This window comes from Gopherus flavomarginatus, chromosome 10, assembly GCF_025201925.1.
Source record: "Gopherus flavomarginatus isolate rGopFla2 chromosome 10, rGopFla2.mat.asm, whole genome shotgun sequence".
NCBI lineage: Eukaryota > Metazoa > Chordata > Testudines > Testudinidae > Gopherus > Gopherus flavomarginatus.
The window spans coordinates 81,912,812-81,927,201 of NC_066626.1; the positions used below are offsets into that span (position 1 = coordinate 81,912,812).

The 14,390-nt window shown below is 64.2% G+C and overlaps 1 protein-coding gene across 4 annotated transcripts in view; it reads left to right on the plus strand.

Moving 5' to 3' along the window:
- SPEG (striated muscle enriched protein kinase) overlaps positions 1–14,390 on the plus strand; it is a 109,804-nt gene that overhangs the window by 33,970 nt on the left and 61,444 nt on the right. The window contains exons 4-8 of one of the 4 annotated variants that reach the window (XM_050969635.1): positions 2,148–2,182; positions 4,814–4,903; positions 6,218–6,587; positions 8,720–10,215; positions 13,979–14,122. In XM_050969635.1, coding sequence (XP_050825592.1) covers positions 2,148–2,182; positions 4,814–4,903; positions 6,218–6,587; positions 8,720–10,215; positions 13,979–14,122 — 2,135 coding nt within the window. The remainder of the gene's footprint in view (positions 1–2,147; positions 2,183–4,813; positions 4,904–6,217; positions 6,588–8,719; positions 10,216–13,978; positions 14,123–14,390) is intronic. The other 3 variants (XM_050969636.1, XM_050969633.1, XM_050969634.1) reach the window with 3 other exon arrangements.

Below are 14,390 nucleotides of genomic sequence, written 5' to 3' on the forward strand. Positions count from 1 at the left end.
GGGGGCTGTACTCTGAGCTGTGTATCTGCATGCGGGGGTGGGGGAAGTATAGGGTGCCAGGGAGCTCTACTCTGTGCGGTGTGTGTAGAGGGCTGTATGGGGAGCTGGGGGGCTGTACTCTGTGCTGTGTGTGTATATGGGGGTGCTGTCATGGGGCAGGAAGGAGACCTGTGTAGGGAACCATGGGGGGGAGGGGAGGCCTGTAGAGGAGGGCTGGTGGGTTGGGGGGAGAGCTGTGAGTGTGCACATGCTTGTGAGAGGAGCCGGGGCGGGGCTGGGTGTGCCGTGTGTCATAGAGACCTAGGACTAGAAGGGACCTCGCGAGGTCCCTAGTCCAGTCCCCTGCACTCAGGGCAGGACTACGTATTATCTAGCCCATCCCTGACAGGTGTGTGTCCAACCTGCTCTTAACAATCCCCAGAGATGGAGATTCCACAACCTCCCTGGGCCATTTATTCCAGAGCTTAACCACCCTGACAGGAAGTGTTTCCTAATGCCCAACCTAAACTGCCCTTGCTGCAGTTTAAGCCCATTGCTTCTTGTCCTGTCCTCAGAGGTTAAGAAGAACAATTCTTCTCCCTCCTCCTTGTAACAACCTTTTATGGACTTGAAAACTGGTATCAGGTCCCCTCTCAGGCTTCTCTTCTCCGGACTAAACAAACCCAGTTATTTCAATCTCCCCTCATAGCTCAGGTTTTCTAGACCTTTCATCATTTTTGTTGCTCTTCTCTGGACTTTCTCCAATTTGTCCACATCCTTCCAGAAATGTGCTGCCCAGAACTGGACACGATACTCTAGTTGAGGCCTAAACAGAGCAGAGTAGAGCAGAATTACTTCTTGTGTCTTGCTTACAACAGTCCTGCTGATACAGCCCAGAATGATGTTTGCTTTTTTGGCAACAGCGTCACACTGTTGACTCAGATTTAGCTTGTGGTCCACTATGAGCCCCAGATCCCTTTCCACAGTGCTCCTTCCTAGGCCGTCATGGCCCATTTTGTGTGTGTGCAGCTGATTGTTCCTTCCTGAGTGCAGCACTTTGCTTTTGTCCTTATTGAATTTCATCCTATTTACATCAGACCATTTCTCCAGTTTGTTCAGATCATTTTGAATTTTAATCCTGTCCCCCAAAGCACTTGCAAACCCGCTCAGCTTGGTAGTGTCTGCAAACTTTATCAGTGTGCTCTCTATGCCATTATCTAAAGCACTGATGAAGATATTGAACAGAACCGGACCCAGAACTGATCCCTGTGAGACTCCACTGGTTATGCCCTCCCAGCCTGACTGTGAACCACTGATAACGACTCTCTGAGAACGGTTTTCCAACCAGTTTTGCACCCACCTTATAGTAGCTCCATCTAGGTTGCATTTCCCTAGTTTGCAGAGACAGTATTGAAAGCCTTACTAAAGTCGAAGAATACCACATCTACCACTTCCCCCCCATCCCCAAGGCTTGTTCCCCTGTCACAGAAAGCTCTCAGCTTGGTCTGACTTTTACTTATCACCTCATTATCCTCTCGGTGTTTGCAAATTGATTGTTTAATGATTTGCTCCATTATCTTTCTGGGTACAGAAGTTAAGCTGACTGTTGGGGTGGGGGATGGGGTGGTCTGTGAGTGTGCACATGTTCGTGAGAGGAGCCAGGGCAGGACTGTGTGTGCCATGTGTCGGGGAGTCTGTGAGCGTGTACAAGCTCATGAGAGGAGCCAGAGTGGGGCTGGGAGTGTTGGGGGGTCTGTGAGTGTGCACACGCTTGTGAGAGGAGCCGGAGTGAGGCTGGGTGTGCCATGTCAGGGAGTGTGTCTGAATGTGCACACACTTGTGAGAGGAGCTTGGGTGAGGCTGGGTGCGCCGTGTCAGGGGGTGTGTCTGAATGTGCACACACTTGTGAGAGGAGCTTGGGTGAGGCTGGGTGCGCCGTGTCAGGGGGTGTGTCTGAGTGTGCACACTCTCGTGAGAGGAGCCGAGGCGAGGCTGGCTGTGCCGTGTTTCAGGGGGTGCAGGGGCTGTGACCGCCCCCCCAGCCCTCGCGTCCCGTGGGACCCGCCCCCTCGGCTGAGTGCCCCACTGCCCTGCCAGGCTGCCTGCAGCTCGGCAGGCCGGGCCGATAACCGGCGCTGATTCTCTCTCTCTTGCTGCCCCGATGGAAGCGAAGTTTTCCGCTCCTGCAGAAAGCAAAGCTACGGTAGGAAACCGCTCGGCCTCCCCCCCGGACCCCCTCCCTCCATGCTGCGCCCCCCCATTGCACGCTGGCTCTGCTCTCCCCCTGTGCTTGGCTCTCCCCCTGCTGCTCCCCCCCCCCATTGCACGCTGGCTCTGCTCTCTCGCTGTGCTTGGCTCTCCCCATGCTGCTCCCCCCCCATTGCACGCTGGCTCTGCTCTCCCCCTGTGTTTGGCTCTCCCCATGCTGCTCCCCCCCCCATTGCACGCTGGCTCTGCTCTCTCCCTGTGCTTGGCTCTCCCCATGCTGCTCCTCCCCCCCATTGCACGCTGGCTCTGCTCTCCCCCTGTGCTTGGCTCTCCCCTTGCTGCTCCCCCCCCATTGCACGCTGGCTCTGCTCTCTCCCTGTGCTTGGCTCTCCCCATGCTGCTCCCCCCCCCATTGCACGCTGGCTCTGCTCTCCCTCTGTGCTTGGCTCTCCCCCTGCTGCTCCCCCCCATTGCACGCTGGCTCTGCTCTCCCTCTGTGCTTGGCTCTCCCCATGCTGCTCCCCCCCCCATTGCACGCTGGCTCTGCTCTCCCCCTGTGTTTGGCTCTCCCCATGCTGCTCCCCCCCCCCTTGCACGCTGGCTCTGCTCTCTCCCTGTGCTTGGCTCTCCCCATGCTGCTCCTCCCCCCCATTGCACGCTGGCTCTGCTCTCTCCCTGTGCTTGGCTCTCCCCATGCTGCTCCCCCCCCATTGCACGCTGGCTCTGCTCTCCCTCTGTGCTTGGCTCTCCCCCTGCTGCTCCTCCCCCATTGCACGCTGGCTCTGCTCTCCCTCTGTGCTTGGCTCTCCCCCTGCTGCTCCCCCCCATTGCACGCTGGCTCTGCTCACCCCCTGTACTTGGCTCTCCCCCTGCTGCTCCCCCCCCATTGCACGCTGGCTCTGCTCTCTCGCTGTGCTTGGCTCTCCCCATGCTGCTCCCCCCCCCATTGCACGCTGGCTCTGCTCTCCCCCTGTGCTTGGCTCTCCCCATGCTGCTCCCCCCCCCATTGCACGCTGGCTCTGCTCTCCCCCTGTGCTTGGCTCTCCCCCTGCTGCTCCCCCCCCATTGCACGCTGGCTCTGCTCTCTCACTGTGCTTGGCTCTCCCCATGCTGCTCCTCCCCCCCATTGCACGCTGGCTCTGCTCTCCCCCTGAGCTTGGCTGTCCCCCTGCTGCTCCCCCCCATTGCACGCTGGCTCAGCTCTCCCCCTGTGCTTGGCTCTCCCCATGCTGCTCCTCCCCCCCATTGCACGCTGGCTCTGCTCTCCCCCTGTGCTTGGCTCTCCCCCTGCTGCTCCCCCGCATTGCACGCTGGCTCTGCTCTCTCGCTGTTCTTGGCTTTCCCTCTGCTGCTCCCCCCCCATTGCACGCTGGCTCTGCTCTCTCGCTGTGCTTGGCTTTCCCTCTGCTGCTCCCCCCCATTGCACGCTGGCTCTGCTCTCTCGCTGTGCTTGGCTCTCCCCCTGCTGCTCCCCCCCCATTGCACGCTGGCTCTGCTCTCCCCCCTGTGCTTGGCTCTCCCCCTGCTGCTCCCCCGCATTGCACGCTGGCTCTGCTCTCTCGCTGTGCTTGGCTTTCCCTCTGCTGCTCCCCCCCCATTGCACGCTGGCTCTGCTCTCTCGCTGTGCTTGGCTTTCCCTCTGCTGCTCCCCCCCATTGCACGCTGGCTCTGCTCTCTCGCTGTGCTTGGCTCTCCCCCTGCTGCTCCCCCCCCATTGCACACTGGCTCTGCTCTCTCCCTGTGCTTGGCTCTCCCCCTGCTGCTCCCCCCCCCCCCATTGCACGCTGGCTCTGCTCTCTCGCTGTGCTTGGCTCTCCCCCTGCTGCTCCCCCCCCCTTGCACGCTGGCTCTGCTCTCTCCCTGTGCTTGGCTCTCCCCATGCTGCTCCCCCCCCCCATTGCACGCTGGCTCTGCTCTCCCCCTGTGCTTGGCTCTCCCCCTGCTGCTCCCCCCCATTGCACGCTGGCTCTGCTCTCCCCCTGAGCTTGGCTCTCCCCCTGCTGCTCCCCCCCATTGCACGCTGGCTCTGTTCTCTCGCTGTGTTTGACTCTCCCCCTGCTGCTCCCCCCCCCCCATTGCACGCTGGCTCTGCTCTCCCCCTGTGCTTGGCTCTCCCCCTGCTGCTCCCCCCCCATTGCACGCTGGCTCTGCTCTCTCGCTATGCTTGGCTCTCCCCCTGCTGCTCCCCCCCCATTGCACACTGGCTCTGCTCTCTCCCTGTGCTTGGCTCTCCCCCTGCTGCTCCCCCCCATTGCACGCTGGCTCTGTTCTCTCGCTGTGTTTGACTCTCCCCCTGCTGCTCCCCCCCCCATTGCACGCTGGCTCTGCTCTCCCCCTGAGCTTGGCTCTCCCCCTGCTGCTCCTCCCCCATTGCACGCTGGCTCTGCTCTCTCCCTGTGCTTAGCTCTCCCCCTGCTGCTGCTCTCTGCTCCCCCCAGCTCAGGCCTCCCACTGGGGCCGATGGGCTCTGTCTGCTTCTCCCCACCTGTCCCAGGTGGGGCCTTGGCACTCGCCTTCTCCTGCCTCCCAGCAGCGACCTGGGTTAGGTGGGTTCCCGGCCTGGGAGGCCCGAGTGGCGCTGCCCGCCCAGCCTGCGCCCTCACCGCCCCCTTCTGTCCGACTCCAGACTCGGAGACAGGCGAGGACGACGCCAGCGACCCCCAGGGGACGCAGCCCAGTGAGCTCCAGGACGAGACGCATTTCAGCTCCCCCACAGGTCAGTGGGAGCCAGCCAGGGCGCTCGAGGCAGCTCTGCAGGGGCTGGGAGTGGGGTGGGGTGGGGGCCATGGCCAGTCCTAGCTCCAGCGGGGCGGGGGGGGGGGTAACAATGCTGGTTCTGGCGGGACCCAACTGAGAGAGCCAATAAAGGACAAATCGCTCAGAGCCAGGCAGTCACAGCCCCAGGCTGGGGTCCTTTGCACCAAACCAGCCAGAGAGGATTTCGGTTTCACCCCACTGGCTAATCACAAGTCACACAAGCAATTTCCTTAGACACTCCAGTCTCCCAGTATCACCACCAGTCCCACTCGTCCTGGGGATGAATGGTTATTAAAACCAACACCCCAGTAAAAGAAAAAAGGGTTCTCTCGATCCCAAAGGACCAAGCCCTGGACCCAGGTCAATATACACATCAGATCTTACCCACAAATCACGCTGTTGGCAATCCTTTAGAATCTAAAATCTAAAGGTTTATTCATAAAGGGAAAAAGAGATGAGAGCTAGAATTGGTTAAATGGAATCAATTCCATACAGTGATGGCCAAGTTCTTAGTTCAGGCTTGTAGCTGTGATGGAATAAACTGCAGGTTCAAATCAAGTCTCTGGAACATCCCCTGCTGAGATGGGTCATCAGTCCCTTGTGTAGAGCTTCAGTTTGTAGCAAAGTCCCTCCAGAGGCAAGAAGCAGGATTGAAGACAAGATGTGGATGAGGCATCAGCCTTTTATAGTCTCTTGCCATGCAGCCTGTGCTTCCTTTGTTCCAAACACAAACTGCCCAGCACATGGCGTGAAAACCCCCTTACAGTCCTGTCCATAGGCCTGTCCCTGCCTTGCTGAGTTACAAGGTGTATCGGCTTCTCTCAGTGGGTCGGTTGTGTTGCTGATGGTCCTTAATGAGCCATCAAGCAGGCCAGGCAGAGCTAACCCCAACTTGTCTGGGGTGTCACCCAGAAGCACAGCACAAGTGTGAAATACAGACAGTCTAGAGCCAATACTTATAACTTTAAATACAAAAATGCTCCATGCACCTAGAGAGCACAATCAGAACCAGCAAACCAGAACCTCGTCCCAGACACCTCACTCGACAACCTCTGTACAATGTTTGGTGCCACTACAGGGCCTTGGTTGCACCAATGATCTATATGGTCCCAGTTCATATTAATAACGTCACAGGGAGTGTCCTGGCCAGTCCTGGCTCCAGTTGGGTTGGGGGTGTAGGGGGCCTGGCCAGTGCCAGCTGGGAGAGGGCAGGGGCTCTGGCCGGACCCCTCCAGGCACTGCCTGCCAGTTCACCCCTCTCTGCTCTGCGCAGGTGAGTCAGACACGCTGGTGGACACCTCCATGACCACGTCGGCGCTGGGCCTGTCGCACGCGGAGGAGCGCTCCAGCTGGTCGGGCAGCCAGCAGACCGTGGTGGAGAAGGAGATGGAGCCCGGCCTCCCAGTGAGGGGGCCCTACCTGCGCCCCGGTGGCTGGCAGCCGCAGGGGACCCCAAGGCAAGCACATACGCAGGCCCCCCGCAGCGCCGAGGTCAGGCACCTGGGGGTGGAGCCGCTGCTACGGGCGTCGCGTGCTATTCTGGTGGGCACAAGCTGGGGGTCGGAGGATAGCCTCTCGGTGGCCAGCGACCCTTACGGCAGCGCCTTCAGTCTGTACAGAGGACGGGCGCTCTCGATCCACGTGTAAGTAGCTGGGGGAGGCTGCGGAGGGGGCATCGTGCTGGGGCCATCTCCTCCCGACCCCCGCAGCCATCTTAGCCCTCAGTCTTGAGTCTTTCTTTGCCTCCTTTATCCCCGTGGGAGGAACGGGGCCTCTGAGCACGGGGGGTTGGGGGGAGGGTTGGGGGCCGGGGCTGTGCAGCTGGCAGCGGGAGCTAGTGGGGAGCTGCTCTGGGGTGGAGCCCAGGTTAAAGAGCTGCGGGCAGGCAGAGGGGTTGGGAGGGGCAGGGCCCGGCAGGCAGTGTCACGCTCCCTGCCCCCTTCCCACTCCCTGGGTCCACTCCCCAGCTCTGCTGACTCCAGCACAGCGACAAAGCCCCCGCCCCATTGCGAGCTGCTCTCCAGTCCCCCCAGGATCGCTCCTGCCGGCCCCACGGCTGCCCTGCTCCCTGGCTGGCTCCCACCGTCCCAGAGCAGCCTCCTTGGACTCCCGGCTGGGATCCACGGGCAGGGCCCTCCTGGGGGCAGGGCGCCTTTCAGGAAGGGCCCTGGGGACACTCGTTCCACCCCTGCTGCGGCCCCTGCCAGGCTGCTGGGAGCTGCCTGGCCCAGGAGTGGGGGAAGGGGGAGGCACCATCTGCCCAGCTGGCTGCTGTGCTCAGGGGCCCCATCCCGCCCACTCCTGCCACCTCCATCTCACTGTCTTGTGTTCGAGGTTCCCCCAGGTTATCAGCTTCATCGCTCCGCTTCCCACCCCCGCGGACCCAGGCCTCCTCGCCCCCTGCCCGCGGGCACAGCCGGGTCATCCCCACACGTCCAAAGGGCTCGGGGAGGGGGGCAGCCCGCTGAGCCTGTGTGTATGTCTGTGTGTGCCCGTGTGTGTGCAGCTGTGTGCGTGCATGTGTGTGAGCGTGCCCATGTGTGCACGTGTCCATGTGTGAGTGTCTGTGCATGTGTGTGTCTGGGTGTGCCCACATGTGTGTGTCTGTGTGCGTGTGTGTATGTGTGTGTGGGCGTGCCCATGAGTGTGTGTCTGGGTGTGCCGTGAGTGTGCATGTATGTGTGCGTGTGAGCGTGCCCATGAGTGTGTGTCCGTGTGTGTGTGTGTGTCTGGGTGTGATGATGTCTGTGAGTGTATCTGTGTGTGTGTGTCTGGGTGTGCCCACGTGTGTGTGTGTCTGGGTGTGCCCACAGGTGCATGTGTCTGGGTGTGTGTGCATGCCCGTGTGTGCGTGTGAGCGTGCCCATGGGTGTGTGCATGTGTTTGGGTGTGTGCACACGCCCGTGTGTGCATGTGAGTGTGCCCGTGGGCGTGTGCATGCACGTGCCCACGTGTGCGTGTGGCTGGTGTGACACGGGGCTGGGGAGATATGCCTGAGTCCTGCGGCAGCAGGGGGTGAATTCCCCTCCCACCGTTGCTGGTCCTGCCCAGGGCCCGGCCGTTGAGCCAAGTAACCCGTTTGCCGTAGTTCGCCCGAGACTGCTCCCCTCTCGTGGGCTCAGCAGCTCCCCAGCAGGGCTCCAGCTCTAGCAACCCCCAGCTGCCTTGGCCATGGCAGGCCCCGGGGGGCGGCCGCCCAGCTAGCCCCAGGAGGCCCTGGCCTCACTGCCATTCACATCTGTACCAGCCCGGCTGTGATGCTTCCAGCCGGTTGGGCTCCCCCCGAGCCCAGGGCTGTGCCCGTTCCGGAGCCAGGGAGAGGGCAGGCCCAGGTGCCCCCGGACCATGCCGTGCATGGTAAGACCACAGCACCCCTGGCTTGCTAGGCACAGCCTGGGTGGTATCACAGTGGGACAGCTCGTCCCCTGGTGCCAGCCTCCGTCCCAGTGGGGCCAGGACTGTGGCCCAGAGAAGGGAGACTCCCCATTAGCTCCTCCAGCCCCGCTCGCAGGGCAGGGCAGGGCAGGACTGGCTGTCCCAGGTGGGTTTTGGTTCCCTCGGGGGTGAGGGGGCATTCCCAGCTGGATCTCCCCCACCCCCGTCTTCCTGAAGTTTATCCAGCCTTGCTCCAGCTCTTGTGCCAGGCCAATAGCCCCCTCTCCGGGGTCGCCTGCATTCACACCTCGTCCCAGCCCCGGACAGACCAGCTCTGCTGCCCTCGGGGGGCAGGGCTGCATGCCAGGCCGGCTCTGACACCCCCCCCTTCTGCCTGCAGCAGCATCCCCCAGGGCGGGTACAGGAGAGACGACCCCAACGGCAGCACCTCGGAGCTCTCGCCGAAGCCTGGGGCAGACCCCCAAAGGCCTCTGGGTCAGGCGCTGGCCTCCAAGCCTCCTGTTCTCTGCCTGCCGTCTCCCAGGGTGGGCCAGTACCCGGCCCAGCTGCCCGGAGCCGCGTCTCAGCCGGCCAGCCAAGGTCCTGGCGTCCCCTCCCCCACGCCCCTGACGCCCCGCCGGACGGCCCTGATGCCGGTGGAGTACCAGGACACGGTCCCCGAGGAGTACGAGGAGAAGGTCCGGAAGCCCAAGTCTCTGGGGTACTCGCAGGCCAGCACGCTGGAGTCCCGGCCCCAGACCCCGCTGAGCGAGACCTCCAGCCGTGTGTCGGTGCTGCGGCCCTCGCCCAAGCTGGCGCGCTCCGGCTCCAAGATCTTCGAGAAGCTGAAGTACTTTGAGGAGCGCCGGAGGAGCCTGGAGCAGAGCGACAGCCCCCTCCCGGTCCACGCCTGGCTGCCCCTGCGCAAGACGCGCTCCTTCGACCAGCCCGACCTGGGCCAGCGCCCGCTCACGCCGGGCGGCTCCCGGGAGGAGCTGCGGGACGGGGTGCGGTCAGAGATGGGCGGCCCGACGTGCCGGCGCCAGGCCTTCCGCCACAAGGCCGCCTCGTTCGACGAGCGGGGCCGCTTCGCCAGCCGGCTCGGCGACATCGAGCACAGGTTCTGCGAGGAGCTGAGCCGCATCAAGAGGACGGTCTCCAAACAGCAGCTGATGAGGTCGCAGGAGCTGGCAAAGGCCGGCCTCCCGCGGGCCCCCTCACCCCGGGGCCCCAGCCAGCGCTCTGCCCCCCGGGCGCTGGAGGCACAAGCCACCCCGGCCCCGAAAGGCCAGCAGCCCAAGGCCCCGCCGCCTGTGGAGAACGCGCACGGTGTCCAGCAGCTGGCCCTGGCCAGCGTGGGGCTGGGGGGGCCCGGAGACGGGACGGAGCGGGCGGCCACGCGGAAGCCACTGCTTCGGAGCTGCGCCCTGGCCAGCCAGCCCCGGGAGGAGGCCAGAGGCAGGAGGAGTGTGGAGCCGGAAGGTGCTGAGGGCAAGAGGAAGGTGGAGCAATGCCCCTTATCGCTGGGGCGGGGGGACCTGCCGGAGGCCAGGACCCCCGAGGGAGCCGCATGCCTGGATGGGGGCCCAACGGTCGGGGCGAGAGCTGGCCGCGACGGCAGGGCCTCCGGGGCTGGGAGCGAAGGCCAGCACGGGCCACACAGGAAGCGGGTCGTGGGCCAGGAGGTGCGGTTCTTACCCTGGGCCAAGCCCGGGCCGGAGCTCGGAGCCGGCCTGGAGGGGGCCAGGGCAGGGCCGCGCGGCACAGGCAGGGATGCCGAGCAAAGGCAGCTGAAGGTCACGGAGAAGAAGGAAGGTGCCCGGCTGGCTCAGGAAGGGAGAAGCGCCCGGAGCAAGGGGAAATGCCGCCGGCCCCGGCCCATCTCGCCAGAGCTAGGTAGGGGCAGCCGCTGTCCTCCCTGCTTGCGGGTGGGGGCCCCCAGTACCCGCACACTGGTCCCAGCTAGCCCCCCTCGGTCCCGTATGGCCAGGAGCCTCCCAGAGAGCCGAGCACTTTGGGGTCAGAGCTGGGGGCAGGAGACCTGTCTTCAATTCCCACCTCCCCCAGCGACCCCTTGGCAAGTCCCTCAGGCAGGGGGCTGACTGCTTGGGCTGCCCCGTGGGCCCTGCCAGGGCCAGGGCGGGCACGGGGTCGGGGCGTTCCCTGTTTGCCAGCCGGAGAGGCTAACGACAGCATCAGATACGCCAGCCTGAGCCCTCTCCCCAGGCCTGTGCCGAGAGTGCCCTGCCGTGCCTCCCCCCAGCAGAGCAGGGCGGGCACCAATGCACCCTGCTGCCCGCGGCCGGGGAGTGTTACCATGGGGTGGGGGGCACGTATGCTCAGGCTGGGGCTGGGCAGCACCCGGGACGAGGGGCCCTGGCCCCAAGTGGCTCCGCTCCTGAGCTCGGCCAGGGCAGTGCGCTCGGGGCTGGGCACACCGCGGGCTGCCTGCCCCGCCGCGATGGCAGGGACTCCAGGGGCTTTGGGAACGTTGTGTACTGTTGTGCTCTGAGCGGGTGGGGCAGAGGAGGGCTGGGGGCTCGGCTCACTGGCTGGGTGTGGGCAGAGCCGGCTTTAGGCCTATTCTACCAAGTCCCCCGAGTCGGGCCCCGGGCCCAGTGAGGATCCCTTCCCTGGCTAGAGGCGCCTTTTTAATTTCTACTCACCTGGCGGCGCTGCGGGTCATTGGCAGCACTTCAGCGGTGGGTTCTTCAGTGCTACTGAAGACCTGGAGCGAGTGAAGGACCCGCCGCCGAAGAGCCGCGGAGACTCGGAGCACCGCCCGGTGAGTACAAGCCTTGTGTTTTTTTACGTTTTTTTTTTTTTTAAATCATTCCTGCCGGGGCCCCATTGAAACTGTTCGAATGGCACACGGCTCACCCCCGCCTCCACCAGGGCTGGCATCACAGCACAGGGCCCTCCCCGGCCAGTGCATGAGCTGAGCCCACTGGGCTTTGCACGAACCTGAAAACCTTCCTGTCTGGGCACAGTGTTGTGCCCCTGGACGCCTGGCTAGAGAGGGCACAGTTTGCTCCAGCACCTCCCCAGCTGCACACTGAACTCCCAGGAAGCCCTGCTGCAGGGAGTGTGGAGCAGATCCCTTGGGACCCCCTCCCCCCCTGCACGGGTCCAGGAGTGGCCTGGTCACGCTGCCGGGCTGAGAAGTCAACGCAGCTCCCAGCGGGTACGGCAGGGGGCCAGTCCCTGAGGCCGACTCGCCCATGAGTGCCCAGACGTCTGCTCCGTCACCTCCCCAGCTCCCTTTTCTCTTCCGAGCTCCCCCTCTGCCAGTGCTGGGCGCTGCCAGCAGCTCGGGAACGCTGCCCTTCGCGCCCGCTCATTGGGACCGTGTGCCAGGCGGGGAATGTAACTGCACCGAGGCCCTGGCGCAAGGCGTGGCTCTGGGTTGTGCCCTGCTCCGGGCCATGGACTAGCCCCAGGCCCTGCCTGCAGGCTGGGGGGCTGGAGGTGACGGGTGAGCCTGGAGGGGCAGCACAGGGCTGCATTGCTCTGCAGCAAAGGGAGACGGCCAGCGAGCCGTGGGGATTCCCGGGGGTTAGCTTGGGGGAGCTTGTTGGACGCGCATGGGCCCAGACCCGGGGGAACGACCCCTCTACCCACCCCCCAGGCACACCCAGCCAACCCAGCTGGGATTCACTGTGCTGCAGTGAGCTTCCCCATCACCAGGGGGCGCTCTCCCTGCTGCCTCCCTCTATGGCCCTTTCCTGCTGCTGGGACCCTGCTGCGGCTGCTCTTCGTGCCCTGCTCTATGGCTCCCTTAGGCCATTCTCCCTTGCATGGGGCGCCCCCTAGTGGCTGGCTCAGGAACTGCCTGCCCGTAAAACTGGCTGCTGCCAGCGGGGGTTTAGTGGGGGCACCCAGCGGGGGGCATCTCCCTGGCAGCAGGAAGCCTTGTGGGTCTGGCTGGGGGCACCAGGTGCCATCCCCTCCTCTCCTGCAGGCGGGACCTGCTAGCTAGCTAGTCCGTGTGCCCGATGCACTCTGTGTCCCCCCCAGAGCAGGGGTCCCCTAGTCCCAGCTCGTGTGCCCAAGGTACCCCCATGTGTCCCCCTGGAGCAGGGGTCCCCCATCCCATGTGCCTGATGTGTCCCTCTGGAGCAGGGGTCCCCTAGCCCCAGCCCGTGTACCCCAATGTATCTCTCCAGAGCAGGGGTCCCCTAGCCCCAGCTCGTGTGCCCAAGGTACTCCCATGTGTCCCCATGGAGCAGGGGTCCCCCATCCCATGTGCCTGATGTGTCCCTCTGGAGCAGGGGTCCCCTAGCCCCAGCTCGTGTGCCCAAGGTACCCCCATGTGTCCCCCTGGAGCAGGGGTCCCCCATCCCATGTGCCTGATGTGTCCCCCTGGAGCAGGGGTCCCCTAGCCCCAGCTCGTGTGCCCAAGGTACCCCCGTGTCCCCCTGGAGCAGGGGTCCCCCATCCCATGAGCCTGATGTGTCCCCCTGGAGTAGGGGTCCCCTAGCCCCAGCCCGTGTACCCCAATGTATCTCTCCAGAGCAGGGGTCCCCTAGTCCCAGCTCGTGTGCCCAAGGTACTCCCATGTGTCCCCATGGAGCAGGGGTCCCCCATCCCATGTGCCTGATGTGTCCCTCTGGAGCAGGGGTCCCCTAGCCCCAGCTCGTGTGCCCAAGGTACCCCCATGTGTCCCCCTGGAGCAGGGGTCCCCCATCCCATGTGCCTGATGTGTCCCCCTGGAGCAGGGGTCCCCTAGCCCCAGCTCGTGTGCCCAAGGTACCCCCATGTGTCCCCCTGGAGCAGGGGTCCCCCATCCCATGAGCCTGATGTGTCCCCCTGGAGTAGGGGTCCCCTAGCCCCAGCCCGTGTACCCCAATGTGTCTCTCCAGAGCAGGGGTCCCCTAGCCCCAGCTCATGTGCCCAAGGTACCCCCATGTGTCCCCATGGAGCAGGGGTCCCCCATCCCATGTGCCTGATGTGTCCCCCTGGAGCAGGGGTCCCCTAGCCCCAGCTCGTGTGCCCAAGGTACCCCCATGTGTCCCCCTGGAGCAGGGGTCCCCCATCCCATGTGCCTGTGTCCCCCTGGAGTAGGGGTCCCCTAGCCCCAGCCCGTGTATCCCAATGTGTCTCTCCAGAGCAGGGGTTCCCAAGCCCCAGCCCATATGCCCAATGCACCCCCATGTGTCCCCCAGCCCCAGCCCGTGTGCTCGATGTGCCCCCCTGGAGCAGGGGTCCCCAAGCCCCAGTCAGGGTGCCTGGCTCCTTGGCTGGAGCAGCTCCTGCCCAGCTCTGCAGGTCCCTGGTTCAGTCCCTGGCCTTGGCCAAGGTGTCACATGGGGACCTTTGCCACTTGCTGCTCAGGGATGTCCCCCATGGCAGGGGACGGGTGGGAGCCCAGAGCCTAGAGGTGCAATGGGAGAGCTGGGCATAGCAGGAGATGCCTCTCCCCTGCGTAGCTCAGAGCAAAGGTGGCTGCACCCCAGGGCAGAGCCCAGCTCCAGCATCGCTCCCCCCACTCATGGAGGGGGCCCAACTCCCACTCTGGTGCATGAGTGACTGCTTGGGAGAGGTGGGCTGGGGGCTACCCATGGCTGCTGCTGCCCCCTCTGCTCAGCCGTCGGGGGCTCTACGCAGCCTCTGTCCCTGTCCCCGCTCAGTGCCACGGGGCTGATCTCTCCCCGCCCAGAGTCATCCGATGATTCGTACGTCTCCGCTGGCGAGGATCCCCTGGAGGCCCCGCTCTTCGAGATCCCCATCCAGGACGCTGTGGTGACGGTGGGCGCAGAGGTGCTGCTGAAGTGCATTGTCACGGCCAACCCCATGCCCGAAGGTGAGCGCCGCAGGCTGCCGGAGCCCTGGGCAGGGCCAGGAGGGGCTGGTGGCGTGCTGGCCAGTGGGGCCTAGTGAATCGGGAGCTTGCCCAGTCCTGACACTGACTCCGTGGGTAGCCTGGGGTACGTCCCTTCCTCCCGGGGGCGGGGCGGAGGGGGCACTAGCACACGTTCTAGACCACAGGAATCCGGACCTGGACGGGGGGCTGGGCCGGTCTCGACTGTGGGCTGCCTGGGCCACCCCAGCTGGCCAGGTGTTCACCGCAG